The sequence below is a fragment of the Gloeophyllum trabeum genome (assembly GCF_000344685.1).
Source record: "Gloeophyllum trabeum ATCC 11539 unplaced genomic scaffold GLOTRscaffold_00008, whole genome shotgun sequence".
Classification (NCBI taxonomy): Eukaryota; Fungi; Basidiomycota; class Agaricomycetes; order Gloeophyllales; family Gloeophyllaceae; genus Gloeophyllum; species Gloeophyllum trabeum.
The window spans coordinates 798,403-817,151 of NW_006920417.1; the positions used below are offsets into that span (position 1 = coordinate 798,403).

The 18,749-nt window shown below is 51.9% G+C and overlaps 5 protein-coding genes across 5 annotated transcripts; 1 reads left to right on the forward strand and 4 right to left on the reverse strand.

Moving 5' to 3' along the window:
- Positions 1–258: 258 nt before the first annotated feature.
- Positions 259–3,587, forward strand: GLOTRDRAFT_139194 (uncharacterized protein; the record flags this gene model as incomplete). Its single annotated transcript, XM_007868743.1, has 15 exons — positions 259–420; positions 1,919–1,986; positions 2,041–2,192; positions 2,258–2,338; positions 2,394–2,515; positions 2,568–2,593; positions 2,655–2,680; positions 2,738–2,766; positions 2,812–2,935; positions 2,996–3,011; positions 3,070–3,112; positions 3,174–3,283; positions 3,339–3,392; positions 3,444–3,471; positions 3,524–3,587. Coding segments are annotated over 15 exons (1,104 nt in total), but the record flags the coding sequence as incomplete, so codon positions are not given.
- A 3,467-nt stretch (positions 3,588–7,054) lies between these two features.
- GLOTRDRAFT_77319 (uncharacterized protein) lies at positions 7,055–7,839 on the reverse strand (the record flags this gene model as incomplete). The annotated part of the gene is given in 3 exon segments (XM_007868744.1): positions 7,055–7,265; positions 7,322–7,494; positions 7,508–7,839. 3 exon segments carry the CDS (start codon positions 7,837–7,839, stop codon positions 7,123–7,125), a joined length of 648 nt encoding a protein of 215 aa, XP_007866935.1. The 3' UTR covers positions 7,055–7,122.
- Positions 7,840–8,403: 564 nt separating this feature from the next.
- On the reverse strand, positions 8,404–10,016 carry GLOTRDRAFT_139195 (uncharacterized protein). The gene is made up of 7 exons (XM_007868745.1): positions 9,973–10,016; positions 9,756–9,918; positions 9,635–9,702; positions 9,415–9,555; positions 9,080–9,361; positions 8,869–9,019; positions 8,404–8,816 (listed from the first exon to the last, which is right to left on the reverse strand). The coding sequence occupies exons 2-7, from the start codon at positions 9,803–9,805 to the stop codon at positions 8,432–8,434; spliced, it is 1,077 nt and encodes a 358-aa protein (XP_007866936.1). The 5' UTR covers positions 9,806–9,918; positions 9,973–10,016; the 3' UTR covers positions 8,404–8,431.
- Positions 10,017–10,067: 51 nt separating this feature from the next.
- On the reverse strand, positions 10,068–13,477 carry GLOTRDRAFT_116496 (P-loop containing nucleoside triphosphate hydrolase protein). The gene is made up of 11 exons (XM_007868746.1): positions 13,093–13,477; positions 12,952–13,032; positions 12,436–12,883; positions 12,235–12,386; positions 12,106–12,179; positions 11,852–12,050; positions 11,729–11,802; positions 11,506–11,677; positions 10,890–11,449; positions 10,763–10,831; positions 10,068–10,711 (listed from the first exon to the last, which is right to left on the reverse strand). Exons 1-11 carry the CDS (start codon positions 13,358–13,360, stop codon positions 10,616–10,618), a joined length of 2,193 nt encoding a protein of 730 aa, XP_007866937.1. The 5' UTR covers positions 13,361–13,477; the 3' UTR covers positions 10,068–10,615.
- Positions 13,478–13,748: 271 nt separating this feature from the next.
- On the reverse strand, positions 13,749–17,999 carry GLOTRDRAFT_116497 (uncharacterized protein). The gene is made up of 6 exons (XM_007868747.1): positions 17,437–17,999; positions 16,492–17,103; positions 15,957–16,428; positions 14,885–15,904; positions 14,077–14,824; positions 13,749–14,026 (listed from the first exon to the last, which is right to left on the reverse strand). The coding sequence occupies exons 1-5, from the start codon at positions 17,869–17,871 to the stop codon at positions 14,127–14,129; spliced, it is 3,237 nt and encodes a 1,078-aa protein (XP_007866938.1). The 5' UTR covers positions 17,872–17,999; the 3' UTR covers positions 13,749–14,026; positions 14,077–14,126.
- Positions 18,000–18,749: the final 750 nt, after the last annotated feature.

An 18,749-nucleotide genomic window follows, 5' to 3' on the forward strand; every position in this document is an offset into this window, starting at 1 on the left:
ATTATTCTCAGCCCGCGTTCTATCTGCCGACAGCCTCCGGGTTTGCCCATCGAGATCCCGTGCAACAGCCTCCGCCGGTGGTGCAATGACACGCCCGAAAAGGAAATGGGCTTCGTTGGCACTGCCACCCGGGGCTTGCCTTGTGATCGCGATCAGTGCTGTCATCCGCAACGCGTCCCGCCACCCCGCGTATAACCCTGCAATAATGGCGCAGCAGGGCCGCCCGTCTCCCCGTCCTGCACTCCGTGATAAGCCGCCATGTCGTCGACCAGCCTGCTCACGTCCATCTCCGAAACCGTATCGGTTCTTTTCGCCACACCGCTCGTGCCTCAGCCAGCGGACGCACCTAAAATCGTGGCGATACAACTCATGGAGATGCCCCCGTCCCGTACTTCCTCGCGCAGCACGGATACCATGTCGGTGAGTACCTCGATATACAATATCTTGGCTCGTTTCCTACAATGATGGTGCATAGGTCTCCTCTGCCATAACACGGACTTCTATCAATTCCGAGTCGGCGACTACTGGGGGATCGAACAATTCTGCTTTATAGCAGTACTAGTCTCGATGTACCTCGAACCTGTACGTCGCGTGTTTTTCCTCTACGGTTCATACGATCGGTGATGTGTATAATTCAGCTTCGATGCCTTCATTCGAATCCACAAAACGTTCTGTATCTGTAAACCTGAAAGAGGTCTATGACTCAATGCAATCCTGTACTCTGCTATTTGTTGTTTGTGATAGTAGTTTTTGTATTGTTAGTCTTTGTTGTGACAAATGTCGAGAGCGCGCTTTTTGATCGCTATAAATATTCATGGTGAGCGACCATGAGCTGGATTCCCCTGATAGTATGTACTCAGTCGACGATGTCTATGTAAGCCTGATCCTGCTCAGCTGCAAGCTGTACCTTCGCGGACAAATCGCGGATACATTACTTTACGATCACGTGACACCACACCAATCATGCCCCTATATATTTCTAGTGGTGGGAAGTACTATGTAGTCTGACGACTATTCCAGCAATCGGCGAAACGATAGAGAAGTTTGAGATTTTCCGCACTCAGCAGCCGCTCCACGGCTTACTTATTGGAGTAGGGTATCACCAATTTTGCTCCGCTAATGCTGTGTCCTGATCAAAACAAGAGTGGTGAGTCGTGGTGCACTGTGGACCCGAGTGGGGTATAATTACCTTTCCGGGCTCGGCTGCCTGCGCGAAAAATTCTGAAAGTTCTCTATCGTTTCGCCGATTGCTGTCACATCGAGAAGATCGCGGGCATCGTGGAGCTGCCACCGACACTGCGTTCGAGTACATAGTACCTGAGGTCTTCATCAGCCGTGTCCGAGTCGCCCGACCCAACATCCGAAACGTGATGCTAGCGCTGAACGACATATGTCCATGCATATATGGGACTCCGACAGCCATTGCTGACCATCTATGTAAGGTAAAACGCGTAGCTGCTGGCGAATATTTTGTATGCCCCTTGTTCGGATACCGGCCCCACCCTGCTGATATATTGCGCTCGCCTTGACAATGTTGGCCACGAGCAAGTCATTGGATGAGGTTCGTAGGGAACATCACGACGGCGCAGTCCCTACACGTCGTGCTTGTATGCCGCCGGACAGCCTGAAGTGCTGATAGGTATGGGTTTCTTCAAGTTGGTGAACAATACGGAGTCAGGGCTGCGCACAAGTCCCCTTCGCGTTTCTGCATCCCATCTGATCTGGTCCAGGTATTATGCCGGCCTTGGCGATACGCGCGTAGACGCTCCCTGGCCCAGGCTACCATCTCCATTTATATACCTCCGGTCGTGGACTCGGATGCTCTTGCTCCCTAGTAAGTACGCATTGACACTGACAGACTCCGGCATTCGTAATCTGCCAACCAGCCTTTACAGCCCTGATTCATATCCATAACCAGATTGCACCAATGGTTTCCATAGATGCATCCTTCGGCGTCGTCTTCGTCGGCGCCGTAATCTCGTACGCGTAAGTCTCCTCTCCCCGCGATTGTCTGCTGGTCTCGATATCGAAGCCTACTAGGCTGTATGGCATTACTTGCGGCCAGGTAGTGAGGTATTACGCAGCCACCGAATCCGATGACCTTTTGCTCAGGGGCATGGCAAGTATTCAGAAGGATCTACCACGCCTGACTGAGATACGCGTCGTTGCCACTGGTAGCGGCGGTCTGGGTGGTGCGGGACGTTCTGCCGTGTCTTCGGTATTTCAGAAAATAATGATGCCCCAATGCTGAAATCAGCTGGACACGCTGCAACAGTGTCTCCTGACGGCATACAATGTGGTACTGCTACATATCGAGGTGCGGCGGCGACCCTGCGGGGTATGCATACTCTGTCAGGCACGCACTCTACCCCTTTCCAGACACTTCTTTACAGAGGCGGAATCCGAGATCGTGTCTTTGCAGGAGCTTCTCGGTACGTGGCTGTATGCGGGTACTATGCGCCTTACTTTGCCCATCGCAGCTAAACATCGTCCCCAGGCGATTGTGATACCAGGCGTAAGCCCGTTCGACCTGGCACGGTTCGGTTCAGACTGACTTCGACCCACAGGCACTCTCCAATTTTGTTGTGGAAACGTGAGGACATGCAGTATGGAAATGACATTCCTGGCTATTCTAACCCTCTTTAATACTACAGCTGTCTTATCATGAGGATCCGGAAGTGTACGATTGACCATTATTTTCCTCCGCGGAATATCAACTGACAAACTTCGTTTGCAGCGACGGGGATGAAAATCGGTCTTGTCTTGGTGAGTGCTGGTTATACCCCTGCGTCCACCTTGGTTGAATAACAGGACTTCTCCCCCACAGATCGCTCCGGCAGTAGCGTCTCTGGTCACGGCAATGCACGCACAATCTTTGTTGTAAGTGAATGTAACCTGACGATCGGCCGCGCTTTCGTATCAGCTGGCTCTATAGGTAAGCTATGTTCGCCTACAATCTGCTCTGACAACAAAGATGAATCACAACCATTTCCAGTATTCGCAGCACAAAGGTCAGTGTGGCTACGAGAATCGCGCGCACACCCGCCTAATTTGTCCAACGCGCCCCAGCTTCGTGTCGCCACAACTGCTCGTCCGGAGAAAGTTAGCCAAAGTACGCCCTACCGGCAACTGTGCAGGGGGCACCCATGCTAATATCAATGCCCCTCCCCCAGTACAGTTTCATCGTCGCGTTCGCTTCCTACGTCGTAACCGACACCGCTATCGCAGCTATAATATGCGTTTACCTGTCCTACCACCAAACCCACGCTGTAAGACCTTTGCGGTGAGCATAACATATATAGCCTCCGTGAATGCGCTGAGTTATTGACGTACTCCAGATCAGTCGTGGGGCTGGTGATTAACTATGCTATCGCATCTGGCTTGCTGCCAACGTACGTTTAGGCTGCCCTGTCGTGTCGGCGATGCTAACGCCCGCATCTTAGTGTCCTGGTTTCTCTGGCTCTGATATCTGTATGAGCAATTTGTAGTCCTTCAGCTCGCTGGCTCAACTCTGTCACCCTAGTACCTGAAGCTCGCTGTGTCCGCGAATATGGCGTACGCGGCGCTGTACCTAACACATGCCAAATGTCAGTCCGCCCCTTCATCATATCGAAACATATTTCCAAACTGAAGTCCGCGTCGTCCGCGTGCACTGATAGTATACGTGAATACTATGTTAGCTCCGTAGGTCCCAAATTCCCTGTGCCTCTGGAGGGCTCACTGCGTCGATTGATTGCGATCTTTAGGCTAAACAATCGCCAGGCCCTGCGTTCTCGGCTGCAGGCTGTGAAAGCCTACTGATGAATGACCTCTACAGGGAAGTGCACCCGCATTTTACATGAGTCTCTTACGTCTTAGTCATCTCGAGAGGACCATAGGCGCCGCTGCAGAGAAGATAAATAGTGGTAAGACCTATAAGCATTACAAGCGTGCTATTCGAGTTAATTGCCCGTGGCGTAAATCAAGCGGGACACTACATAGCGTATCCAAGGGACGATACCTCGTCTGTAGAAGAAGCCGTAGCATTCATGCAGTTGCAGTCGACAGTTGCTTCCAGCAAATCTTGAAGCAACGCATATCAAGACAGTGAGGGCGCCAACGAAGATCACGGAAATACGTGATTGGAGGAAATCGGCCTTGGGCCGACACAATCTGTGCCGTGAAATTTCATATCACACTTGGGTGCGACTAACTGAATGGAGATGACCCTCACCATTGAGGATACTAGTAGACAACATTTACGACGTCCGCGGCTCACCCCGGCCGCACTCCGAGTAGGCATGTGCGTACATCGTCTTTTATGACTCGCTTTTAGATGTCGACAGTACGCGAGCAATTGTGCTCTGCGAGTGCGGTTCCTTGTGTATCATTCCAGAGCATGGGGAATAGTGTACTCAACTTACAGAATGGCAAATGAAGTCCTTCAAGTTGGACGCCGTCGACGGAACCACGTCCCAACATGACCTAATTATAGTACTGTGCTCTCATTGACCAGCTTAGTGATCTCTCGCTACTCTGGCGACAAGGTTGTAACTTGTGTCTCGCAGCCCCCACGATGCATTTTGTGAAGAGTTGATGCTGCAGGATATGGTGGTTTTGATACTGCAACAGAGCTCGGTGTTCATCGAGTGAAGACATGCCGCATGTCAGTACCCAGGTTGTACACCCCCTCATTTGGGTTCTGTATTCAAGTTTCTAACGATTACTTCAAATCGTGTTCGTGTGGATGTGTAAGAAGAGCTAGTAAGCGGACGAACTTCGTGCGGACAGCCATAGCAGGGGGCAGCCCCAATGCCTCCTGGTTGCGTTCCGGTCCAGGTACCGGACGTGTACCATACGGGTTTACTACAACGTTGCACTAGTACTGGCGCAGGCGCGCACAGTATTCTGTCACGGTGCTATCGTATCCCATCTGATCCGGAATGGGGTGCTAACTGCCCAAAACCTACACCCATTCTCACTTATATATCTCCGGCATCGAAATGAACTCCGTTGATCGTACTCATCGACAGACTCAGGCGTTTACCCTGGTCTCTACATTATCACCTCTGTGGACAGGTACGTCTTCACACAGTAGCTCAGCTTGGCGTCATCTTGACGGATGACTGACATGGCGGACGATCCGCGGTTGCAGAACGCGTATAAGCATTCGGTAGCATTTCAGGATTTCGAGAGCATCCAATGCTTCCCGTCGATTCATCCTTTGGCGCTCTCCTCGTCGGCGCAGTCATTTCCTATGCGTCAGTTGTTTCGTAGCGCTCTAGCGATTTGGGCCTCCCTCTTGATACGTCGCAAGTCTTTACGGTATTACTTGCGGACAGGTTCTCGGATATTACAGAAGCACCAAGTCGGACCACTGGACGCTTAGAGGCATGGTCAGTAGCATCACGGATCTGCCGTGGCCGACAGACTTAATTCTAACTACGACAGGTGGCAGCGGTTTGTGTGGTAAGTCGGGATTTACCACTCATGACCATGAGCAGGCAACGACCCCTTGCTTCAGATGGACACTCTGCAACAGTGTCTTTTGATGCATACGTTATGGTACTATTTCGTTTCCAAGTGCGACGGTGACCCCTCTGGATACCTGTTTACTGTCTGGTGGGCTTCTACTTTCCCCCAACTTTCTATGTAGTGAAATTCAGATCTTTGTAGGAGCTTCTCGGTAGGTCGGTTTACGTGTCTTCGTCTATCGCGACTAATTATCGCCAACAGGCTTTCGTAATCCCAGGGGTAAGCCCATTTGAATGCAGGTGACGGCCTTCAGCTGACTTCATTCCATAGGCACTCTCCAATTTTATCGTGGAAATGTCAGGATTTCTAGTACCAGCAGAATATTTCGGTGGTAATGCTAACACTTGTTACTACCCAGCTGTCTGATCATGCGAATCAGGAGCTGTAAGCTTCCACTGCATCCGTTATCCTCTCCCCTCGGTTGAGTTGACGCACGCCAGTGACCGGGATGAAATTCGGTTTTGTACTGGTAGGAGCCTGGGCTTCTCATTCGCCTGCGTCTGCTCAATAACTGGGCATCTCCTTCCACAGCTTGTTCCAGCATTCGCGGCTTTAGGTAATGTCCTCGTGATGTCCGTCGTCGGTGCAAATGTTCTGAGCATTGTCGCTGGGCTGCTGCATCAGCCGCCTCTATTGGCACGTTTCGTCATGCTTCCGGTCGTTCTTCCCACTGAGACGGACAGGTTTCTTCCAGTATTTTCAGGACAAAGGCCAGTATCATTACAACCGCAGGCACCCGCATACCGTCCTTACCTGTGTAATACCTTCTAGCGTCGTGTCACCAGCCCTTACTGTCCAAACACAGCTCGCGAAAGTAGGTGGTCTTGCCAAAATTCGAGTAAGACACGCCAATTCAAGTAAATCTCTAACATGACCTTCCCTAGTTCACCTTCGTCGCAGCCTTTACTTCTTATGTCGTGACGGACACCGCCATAGCAGTTATCATATGCGGGTTTCTTCGCCGCCAGCAGCATAATGCTATAGGACCGTTACGGTGAGTAGTAATCCAGAGCAGTCGGAACATCGCCTAACTAAAATGCTACAGATCGGTCGTTAGACTCGTAATCAACTATACTATAGTATCCGGCTTACTGCCAACGTATGTCGAATAAATGCGTCATTGTCCTGGTGATGCTAACCCCTCTACCTAGTCTTCTAGTTTCATCGGCTCTGATATGTGTACGGCCAAGTCGGTTTCTTTTTGATTCTCTGACTCAAATGACCATCTCAGTACCTCAAGCTCTCCGCGTCTGGAAGCATGGTGTACGTGGCGCTGTACCTAATACATTCCAAATGTGGGTATGTCCCTCGCTACCATGCTGCTCGAACACTGACACATCAGTTGAATACGCGCAGTATACGTGATTACCATGCTAGCGTCGTAGGTTGAGATGCTCTGGAGAGTCGACTGTGTTAGCTGACTGCGATCGGTAGGCTCAATAACCGCCAGGCTATGCGATCTCGGCTGCAAGCCGTCAAAGTCTTCTGATGGGATTCAGATGTTACAGGGTAATATTAGAGTGAACGTGCTTTATTGATACAGGATATCGTCCAAGCTGTTTGCCAGAGTAGTATGATGTAAGACTGAAGTATGCCAGCCGAGGCTGGTCAGCTTCTGGCAGCCACCAGAATGCCAAAGACGACGCATATCAACGCAGTGAGAACAGCCCCCACAAAAAGCACTGTAATACGTGCTACAGGATACTTTCCTTCGGTCAGTGCGATTTGGACCGTGAAATACCGTACCACACCTGAGATGAGATTACTGGGTGAAACCAACTTTTATTATTGTGTAAGAGGGACTAACCGATAAACAATGTCACTAATCCCAAAGCCACTCCGGCAGCGCCTAGAGGCCGAGCATATATGTGAATCGTCTTATTAGACTCGCCGCTTGAGTTGGACAATGTGAACAACTGCACAAGTGCTGCAGATGCCAATGCATCAGTAGCGAAGCATCGAGAATAGCGTCGCTTCAGGCTTAGAGAGTGACATACCGACGCCCATTGACGAAAGCGCTAAGCTCGTCCGTACATAGGCCAATACTGTCCTCTCATTGGCCAGATGGTCTCTCGCTACGCTGCCCGAATTGACAAGGGTGAGATTCGGGTTGTGTCGTGCACCTCTGAGCCTCGTGAGAGCGCTCGGTTTCTCCCGCCGATGTAACGACTTTGTAGATCCTGCCCTGGTGGTTGGGGTATCGCTTCCCCGCGATTCGGATGGGAAGGGAAGAGGGGCTTCGGACAGTGTTGCATTGGTCCCTTCTCCCGCAGAAGGGGGAGGGCCTTGACCTTGCTCCGGGCTAGGGGGCGGTGTGGGGGCCATCGTCGTTCGCTCTTCGGGCTCCCAGCTTATATGAAGGGAAGCTGGCTTCTGTGACTCTTCGCAGTCTGCCGCCATGCCAAACAGAAGCGATTTGAAGGGTAATCAGCTCGTATAAATAACAGGGATTGCAAGCACGAGGCCGGGACACAGCGCTGGTATTACGATCGGCATCGGAAGCGCATAGAAAAGTGGATCTACGAATTCCGAATTATTCAGTATGGTCCGTGCATGTAGGCGGATGGCACTAACACAATTTTTGTCCGGTCCGCTTAGGTTACACTATATCCCAGAGCCCGACGCCTATCCTGGAGAGTTTGCATGGACGACCAAACAGCTAGCGAGGGAACAGGAAGCCGCCTGGGTTCACTTAAGTATCGACGCGCACCATATTTAGGAAGGCCACGTGGCTACCGAGGGGTCAATGACACTGGACCGTCCCGGTCCGTCCGTCATGCTTGTGGCTGCCCGCCACACCGGAAGGGGAACACGCCATCTTGATGACAATGATACTGTGTACGCACTATCAAGCCACGAAGTACGTATAACAAGTAGAATACAGTATCTAAATCGTCAGGCCTCTGAGTATGAGCCGTCATATCTGGTCTAATTCAGCCTGCAGCCGAGTCCTCAACTCAGACCTTGCTCGCCGCCTCCTTTCCTGGAACTCCCTTCTGACCAACAGAATATCCCGGGTAGCCTCCAGAGCAGCCGGTGGATCTTTAGATGTTAGAGGAGTGTGGTTGACCGACTCAGTGTCGGATTCGTGGTGCTCAGCGTGGCCTTTAGCACCGGCTAGGCTTCCTTGTGACCTGAGACCGCTCATATCTCTGAGCTCCTCCCCAATATCATCGGGGACGCCTTCAGGAGGTCCCAAGTGGATGTGAACGCTGGAGGACAGGGCAGATCTTTCCCCTTCATCGGTATTCGTACTGCTGGTTTGTTTCCAGAAGTCCCGCAAGGCTACCGAGAAAGACGGGCTGACTTCAAGTTAGGAGGGAAACGTAAATGAATGGAAACGATGGCACTTACTCCACAAACACCAGTATGAGAGAGTATAACAGCGGCAGGGACCCATAAACGAATCCATATGTCGTCCAGAGAGCATACCCTGCAAAGGTGGTAATTCCCTTGCTTTGGTCCAAACTCAGATCCGACGCGGCCGAAATGACATTATATATGACTAGTGACAGATTCTTCCAGTGAGCTCACCGCTGCGGTCACGAGATCTAAAGACACTCACTCATTACAATAGGATACGCCATTATCCGCCACGCAGCTGCACGGAAGATATTTTCATTAGGGAGCCGACTAGTGCCAGTTTGGTGGAGGACGTGATCAAGACGAATTCGACGAGATATGAGGTATACAACGACGGCGATCGTGGATATGAAGGCAATCACGGCGCTCGCAAGCGTCCAGAAATAGCCTGTTCCGACCTGCCATGCTGTGCGTTCGACGGGATCTTTGAGACGAACGTAGCATATCCCCGTGACAGGGTCCCATCCCCAGACGTTTTCTATGGCTGCAAGAAGATAAGAAAGGGGCTCCAGTGATTCACGCATTGTGGGAACTTACTACCGGGAATTACGATTATTAAAGCCAGGACCGACGATCCTAAGATATACCATTGGAAGAAGCCCTCTGTTTTACGTCCGTGGACGATTACCAGCTGTAGATTGACGGAGATTAACATGACCACAAAGTTGATAAAGTTGTCTATGGCCAGCGAGTGCATGTGAGAAACATGTCAGCTTTCCAAATTACGGATAGTACAAAATAATCTCAATTGCCTTACGTGTGAGGAATCCGAAGAATATAGAAACCGAACACCATCGAGAAGGCCCTCTCAACAGTGTCTCAACCCTTGACAGTCATTAGTACAACGGCGAACAGGAACAAAACAGCTCCTCACGAACAGGAAAGCAGCAGCATATGGAATACTACACACCGTCACCGCGCAGAGCATCTTGAAACTTTGCCTCCGCAGCGGCTGTCTAGTACGAGGACTCCTTGAGAGCAGTGCTGTAAGAGTGAGAACGATCACGACGGCCACCAGGGACGCGCTTGCTGTACTGGCGGCTATATTGTCTGTCCTCAGCCTTCCTGCCCTAAGGGAAAAGTGCGGGTACGTACAGACCCATTCTGTGATCCTTCGCCGCCTTTCAGTCCACACGAAGTCGGGCTCTTCCTCATCGTGGCGCGACGGATCCGAGAACCGTGACATGCCTCAGAGGCCGAAGCCAGACTGGCTGGAGCAAGTCCTGTTGAACGGGTCGATCCTTCTGATTACTATTCGCAGTGAAAACAAGGGTAGATGACGAGCGAAAGAGAGCATGTCAGGGCCTCCGTCATCGTATATGTATATGCTGGGACAACCTCCAACAACGGCTGTCACACGTAGCAACGAAGATTAGTATCGCGAGGGACGAACCTCCCTTGGCCCCGCCTGAGATCGTCCATAGCTATAGGGACCGGTTAGCCCGCGGATTGCCACATTATGTAAGACGAGGCCAATAACTGCAAGCGATCGACACCGTAGATCTTGAATCGAGATGAAGAGGCCAGGACAAGTCTGACGGTAGGAACCCGCGTATTACTGTATGAAGACTGAAGGAGGCGGAAGGTGTCGATAGCAGAGTGATCGCCCGTATGAAGAGGCATGAAGGCACATGCACAGGATCTCTCCACTCCGGTCGCACTTCTCTCGTCAACTGAGCGACGTTACCAAGATCTCTTTATCATTTGCACGAAGCGCCTTCTGATAGGTACTGCAAACTCAATTGATCTGATCTTTTATTTGGTTGGACATCTCGGACAAGAATGCCTTGGGAACAGCTGAAACACCACGTGCATAGATGTGGTTTGTATAAACCTAGAAGGACAAGTCTCAGTCTTAATGCCAGCGACATAAGAATTCACATACCAGTTCATCGTATATAATAGCCGGGATTTTCTTGTCCGCCAGGGATGAGCTTGGATGTATTTTGATAACCTATACATCGAAGGGTTAGCGTTGTTAGCGTTGCCCATGAGGATCTGGAAACGCTTACAGATCGGCCATAAACTTGCTTGAATGTTGTTCCGTCTGGCTGAAGCAATGCAGAGTGCAGAACCAGGCCCCTGAACAGACTCTTCGTGACGGGTTTCTCATCATCGTGAGCCGTGGTCCTCCAGTCGATGCCCATTTTATCACACGTGGCTCGTAGCTGGTCCCTGATCTTGAGAGCCTCAAGGAGGGTCCTCTCGTTCACGTACTGCTTCCGGCACCATTCCTTCCGAGCAGCTTTGCTCTCGGTAGCTGCGATGTCCTGGTAGGAGCGGAAAGTATTCACGATCGTCATGTGGTCGCCACTTGGATGACGGAACTTCCTGCGGGCTTCAAAAGCATTTTCCCGCTCGTCGCTGATGTCAAAGAATAGCTTGGAGGTAGACGACAACACCGATACAATGTCGATGACTTCGTGGGTGCATCCATTTTTCACGGACTCAAGGACGGCGCAAGCCAGATTCGGTTCTAGAGGGAGGGCAGCCATCTTGCGTCCAGCATCGGTGAGACGTTTGGTATTATCTATGGCGCCTAGAAACCACAGCATCTTCAACGCGGAATGTACTGTTGGAACGGAAGTCAGCACAGGAACGAAATGAGCACACACACGTTTGACTGACTTGACTCAAGATCAGGTCTATCTAGAAAATCCAAGTCCTCTATGTCTTCCCCAAGACATTTTAGTTGCAAGGCAGCGGAGGTGAGGCTTGTGCGCCGGATCTCTGGCTCAGATGATACGGGCATAGTGTCAAAGGCCTCCTCTGTGTACAGACGGAAGCAATATCCTTTGCCCTGGATGGGCATTAGTGTTAGGACACATATCTATTTCGATGTCGAACTCACTTCTCGGCCAGCGCGACCTGCTCTCTGCATAGCGGACGATTTCGTGATGTCCCGAGTTAAGAGCGCGTCGAACCCTGATCAACATCAGTCGTCTATTCTAGGCAATGGCACATGAATGCTTACCGCTCCCCGTGTCTCGTGCTATGTGCCGCTTTTCCTTATGCTTGCCGGTGTCTATGACATACTTGATTCCCGGTATCGTTATAGATGTCTCGGCGATGTTGGTAGCTAAGATACATTTCCTTGTATTCGGAGGTGTGCTCTGGAAGATCTTGGCCTGTTGAGCGGGTGGCAGGGCAGCAAACATAGGGCATATGACCACCTGACAGCGGGCCGTTGTGAGCATTAGGACGATGCGGGACACACGGCACACATACCCCCATATTTTCTGCTGGTAGACGATTCGCGTACAACCGAATCGATTTGTCTAAGCTTTCAATGTCTTCCTGCCCTGACAGTGTGACGTCAGGCGACTAGCCGTTATTAAGCCATTTTCTTAAGCATACCTGGAAGGAATATGAGCACGTCCCCGGGAGGTTGATCCACATGTATCTGAAAGAACGTTCGAAGAGCAGCGTCCAGATAGTCCGGCTGGCCAACCGCCGTATGATATATTTTGACGGGGTGTTGTCGACCCTTGACATATAGGATTTTGCAACTACCAAATATCAATATGGCACGTTAGCGACGCAAAGAACAGGACTCGCCTGTCGTAAAACTGGCTGAACTTCTCGGCATCCAAAGTAGCACTCATGATGATAACCTTTAAAGGATTTCCCGCCGATTCGGAGGCCTTGCCCTTTCCATCAGAAGGGGTGTTCCTTTCCTTGAGAATGGTCTTGAGCTTCGTGATCAACAAGTCTGTCCGCAGTGTGCGTTCGTGTGCCTCGTCGACGATGATGACACTGTACCGAGTCAAGAGGGGATCCGAGAGTAGTTCCCTAACCAGCATACCGTCCGTCATATACTTTATGCGAGTATCCGGACCGGCCAATTCATCGAAACGGACCGAATAGCCCACTAATTGACCTAGGGAAGTGTCTTGCTCGGCAGCTACCCGCGCAGCTAGAGAAGTTGCTGCCACTCGTCGCGGCTGAGTTACTGCTATCATGCCTGCTCCAGCAATGCCAGATTCGAGGAGGTACTGAGGGACCTCTATGAATGAAATTACGCTCATGAGTCTCGCAATGCCTGTCGAATGAGCCCAATGAGCTCCAACTCACGGGTTGTTTTACCGGACCCGGTTTCCCCTAGTAGGACGGCAACGTCATGACGACGGATCTCTTCAATGAGCGCTTCTCGGCCTGATAATACATTACTGTAAGTGAAATTCGATTGAACTCAATAGTCAAATATGGGCGCGCCTTTGGCTATAGGTAGCTGCCTCCTCTGCTCTTTTAGGTTCTGCAGCTTGGAGCTCCCGGCAACACCGACGCCGTTTGGCATACCAAAGTTTCTCCTAGGTTTCTTGTTCCGTCCATTGGTATACGCGCGAGCAGGGCCTGCCTCCCCTTTTGCGACTTCCCCTTTGAGACGGTGATCGTTCTTGGTGTCCTCCTCATCAGACGCATCAGCCCATGCATGGCTCCTCTTTTTACTCTCTCCATTCATCTGCGCGGTGCTATTTGGCATTGCTTGGGACCCATTCGGGTGACGTCCTGCTATCTTCCTGTTAGCCTTCGGCGAAGAGGTGCTAGGGGGATTCCATGATGATTTGAAGTCGTGTTGAACTCTAAGCTCCTGGTTCGTCTTGATATTTCTCGCGATACTTCCGTCTCCAAAGTGTATGGCAGGCATGGTCCAGGTGAGAGATACAACGGAATAGCATAGGCTCTGGTGGATGCAAGCTGGATGGATGAGAAAAAAGTCCCAAGCCACCGATCGGCATTCACCGAAGCAGATTCAGTTGCTTGTCGGCTAGGCAGGGTTAGGGTCTGAAGAATGAGATTAAAGCGATAAACTCCATGAACCCGCGCTTGCTGAGGCATCCGGATAACTCGCTAGCATCACAATCATCGTGCAAACACATCATATTCGTGCATGATCTTATAATTGACATACGGTTGCGCGGACTTGGATCAGGCGGCCGAACGAGCCACAGATAGTTACGAGGGAACAGGAAGGGAAAGATGACCGGACTGCTACATTCAGAACAGTGGAAGAGACTCGGATCACAGGGGACGACGAAACAGTCCAAGAAGTAGAGGCACTTAGAAGGGAAACAAAAGGCAGCCATGAGTGCGACGGGGACGCACATATGACTGCAATAAAGAGATATAAACTCTGGATTAACAGGTACTAGGGCAATGTCAACGCCACGCTGAAGTGGTAACATCTAAAGAACGTACCAACAAAGACAACGCCCTAAAGTATCTCGTTCGCATGCCACCCCCGTGTTCTAACGTTGCCCAAATATCTCCGTTATCGTCCTCCTTCGTTCCCTCTTTCCTAACGGTAATGTTGGTCTTTGGTTGCCGCCGCTGTTTCTTGGACTCTCGGAACTTACAGCACTATCAAGCGACACCCGTCCCTTCGCGCCAACAGTCCGTCGTCTGGCGTCCCTCTCAGACTCCGACCCAGAAACGGGAGTCTTGTGATGGGCAGTTGCAGCGATAGTCGCCATTACAGCATCGTGGGCTTCATCCGCCGCCGACGATGTGGCTGAAATCGTACGTTTCCTAGCTCGTTCTTGCACCCCAGCCAAGGTGGACACCGATACAGTGGACGGGCGAGAGAACGTAACGTTCGCCTTGTGTGAACCGCCAGACCCTGAAGAATCAACGCGAGGCAAAGGAAAAGCGGGTTTTTCTGGCGAGTTGGATACAGTGTGTGGAGTGATAGCGGTCGTGGCACCGGGGGTCTTGAGCGTCGATGGCATTGGACCTGCACGGACTGTCGCGTTGGAGTTGTTTGATATTTTCCTCCGATTGCTTTCTGTCGCGGACGTTCGCCGAGACAGCAACGACTCTGAGGGTATAGTTGACAAAGCTGGGGGGATGGTTAAGGGGGCTAGAGCACGGTGTTGATGTCTAGATGCAGGTGTAGGGGATGGATCGGGGAGTTCCTCATCGCGATCAATCACGGGGTAATCGCGCTCTTCCAGCAGAGACACGATTTCGTGAGCCGCGCACGTATCTCAGTTATTATAACCCTTACCAGTACTTTCTTCTGAATCCCTGCCGCGTCGCATAGAAGACGACGCACGGCTGTCTAGTTCATCTCTACGACTTGATGACGGTCTTGCGCTTTCCCTCGGGGAAGGCTCCCAACTCCGTCGTACGTCCACACTCATCCGCCCATTAGGAAGTCGTGGGTGGTCGGCAATGTCAGGGGTCATCCTCCGGTTGATAGCCTCTTCATCCAAACTCCCCGTACGGAGGTGTTGTAGCCCGTTGTTCGACGACGCAGATTCCCTCAAAACCTTGCCGACACCCAAGAGAAACCCGGTCAAGGTACGAACTAGCTCATCGCTGACCCTCATGCTTTCCCTGAAATCACCGCCCACCGTCCTCCATACTTCGGCTAGCTCCGCATTCATTCCACCCATGTCCTCATCTGCGACATCCGCATCGATCTGCCTTTCCAGGGCATTTGCGGTCCCGGCTCGAAGAAGTCCATTCAATTTGTCCGCCGCGTGCACGATAGTCTGGGCCGATCTGAACAATTCCGGTATCGTAGACGTCGTCGTCGTACCCATAGGAGGGAGGCGAGAGAGACTGGATTCAAACATTGAGAGGGACTCGAGCATAAGACGTGTGTGCTCAGAATTCGGCTGGGCCAACTGCCCGGAAAGGGCGCTGACGGTATGGGGAGTCTGACGAGGGGCAAGGACCGGAGACGCATACATCCTGTCATTGGAAGCTAAGACAGCCTGTTGCTGTCTGCCACCCAATGTGAATTCTGAGACGTTCCTCTCCCGATCCGGAAGTGTGCGTGATGACCGATAAGTACGCAGACTAGGCGGTGCTGTACTCGGTGGGTTTTCTCCGTTATAGCCTGCCATAGATGTGGACGGTCTGGAAGTCATAGACATCCGATGGACAACAGCACGAGCGTCACCTGACGGAGTGGTTGTGCGCAATTCCTGACCAATGCGACTTCTGGTCGCTGTTGAGCCTGAAGGGCCGGCCCCCTCACTGGTACGCGAATTACCTAGTGTAACTCCTCTAGTAGTACCTACAGCACATTGCATTAAGCATACAACGGAATTCATTTGGTTAAAACGCACCAGTGGTCTTTGCCCGAGACACAGTAGATCCTCCGCCTTCCAATCTGCCGTCGCGGAAAAGATCCAACGCTGAATCTCTGCGCCTTGCCCCGATACCTGCAGCCTTCAAACCTTCACCGACAAGACTTCTACCAGCGCCTAGCGCGCTCTCAGCACTACCCCCTCTAAGGGTCTGCCGCTTGCCGTAGATAAGGCCGCTTGGACTAATGGCTGCATTCAAGTCACTTTCTTCCCCGTCATGTATATCTCCCAACCCGCTAGTTGATGATAAGTCCTCAGACAACCACCGCGACTGGTGTCGTCGCGATAGCTCGCGCACAGAGCGACCCGCGGCAGCGCGCACCGGACGAGGTGATTGTTGAAGACCATTAAGATTGAGCGTAGAGCCTGCTGACTTCGGAGAAGGAGACCCTCTTGCTTCCAGGAAACCGCGATCTCTATTACGATGGGGTGTCATGGGCTCCGCGGCAGACTATGATCAGACCCCCCCTCAGTACGCGCAGAACCGGGTTAACCAGACAATTAATAGACGCACCCTACCGTCCAAACTTCTCCTAACGCTGTCCCGGAACTCGCGTGGAAGCGGGTGTCTCGCTCTGCTGCTATTCCCAATTGTTGGACTACGACGGGAGGCGCTCACAGCAGCCAGTGCCGCGCTCGCGACATCGTCCTTTTCCTCATCCTCGTAGTCCATGGACGAACTCGTGAAAGAAGACGCTATAGAGACCCTCTTCCGCGGGGTTCTTGAAGGACCAGGCGACGCGTTTCTGCCACCGCTGCCAGGTCTGGATGACGAGGACGACGTCAAACTTTCTTTATCGGGCGATGCTGGTGCCGATGTCCGACGTCGACGCGTACCGCTGGTCCGTGACTGTGAGCCTCCCGATAAAGTTGTAGGAGGGGTTACAGAGAGATCGTCAGACGAAGGATACGAATGGAGCGAATGACCTTCCCTCTCCGTCTCTGAACCAGAACGGTCACCTGCCACGCGGCTCTGAGGTGTTGAGTACGACTTAGAGTGCGAAGATACTCTCCCAGACGAGGAGGAGGAAGCAGCACTGTGGGGTGGGAGGGGAGATCGGCTGGTAGAGGTACGGCCGGAATTGGAAGGAGATGGTGTACTCAGACGCGATAACTTGTCAATTGCCTGGAGGTGAATTGAAGCACATAAAGCCATGGGGCGACGAGCCCAACATCATGTAAGACCGGGGGAGGGGGGGGTGGCGGTTCCGCAGATATAGAGGGTCGAAGTTCAATCAAGAGCAGAATAGGCGGCCACGATGCAGGTATAGATAGAGCACAAGTCAAACAAGGGTAGAAGCGTCACGACGGCGAGTTGTAGCAATGGAGATGGGTAGATTGGATTGCACGATACGCCGGTTCAGGATATGGTTGATATTGGATAACCAGTGCATATACACGGAAAGGGGGATACACTGTTCTGAGTACAGCGATATCTGGTAGAACTGGAAGCACCAACCATACGATTTCGTTGAGTCAAACTCTTCACTCTCTGCAGGGCCAACTCGTTTTCACTCGGGCGAGAGGACGACCTGCGGTCCGAGAGTCGAGCGGTTTGGTCCTCTTCATTCTCATTATCTCCCCCGTCCTCATCTTCACTCGAGTTGCCGTTCCGACTTCGTGGCCTCTCTTTATTACCATTGAACATATTCGTGTTTGTATTAGGAGAAGATCGTAGACGTATACTGCCAGCGTTCGTACTGTTGTCGCCCGTACTGCCGCTACCCGTTGAATTCGTTGCAGGCGGGGAAGGCAAGCCCGAACCACTTGATCCTCCTGGGCTCGGCGGTTCAGGTAAATCTGGTATACTTGCGGAAAACGAGGAGGATGGGGAGGAGCCTAGGAAGATGGCGGACAAAGGACGCTTGTGTTTAAAGGAGGGACGCGGTGTCATCGGACGAAGCAACCCGTGCGTCAGTCATCAAGCGTAGAGTGCCAGCCGGAGAAGAAAATAAAACAGCGAGCTCGCCGTCGTCAACGGCGAGCAACAACGAAAGGTTGGGCGTGGGCGAAAAGAAAGATGCAACCAACCAAACACGTGTTGCTGCAATAGGCGCTGCGTCGCGGAACTGCCAGTGCCAGTCTGTCCGACCTCGTTTTATCGGTCTCGGCGACGGCTCTTATTCGCGTTCTGAAGCCTTCTCCCTGCATAATAAAAAAGTATGCCAATGGTTAGGCTTTTCCTCCTTGACGGTTCCCGTCAAGAGAGGCTGCGTGGCTTAGGGATCTTATTCGGACGACATTCCTGGACTCCGACTATTAATTGTGGGTCCCGCCTCGCACGGGTGCCGATTCTGCTAAGGCAACAATCTCCCGAAAGGCCTGTCTGCCTAGATTGTACTGAAACCTGAAGTCTTTCCGCGTAATCAACGATGGTAATCGTCTGGGAGTCGGTTCGCAAAACATGTAGCCAGGCGGCCTACGGGTACCTCTAGGCTACCGCCAGCGGTCAGGCATGCTAAGCTAGTTTACGCTGGAAAGTCTATGAACCGCGATGACGATTCGTCAGAAGGGACTGGGAAAAAGGGGGGCAAGACATCCTCGATGCAGCACGCGTGTTTCGGAACGCTGGAATACAGTGCTCGCAGTCATCGCAGTTCTTTCGGCTCTGAAGGACGCCAACCACGAGTATCTCATCCTTGCTCGGATCAGCATTGCGGGACACGTATATCATCACCACGCGGGACGTCGCCCAGAATCCTCTCTGCCATTCGAACCTCAGGGGTAGAATGGTAGAAAATCCTGTGGGCACCCAGTATGGGATCTCCTCCT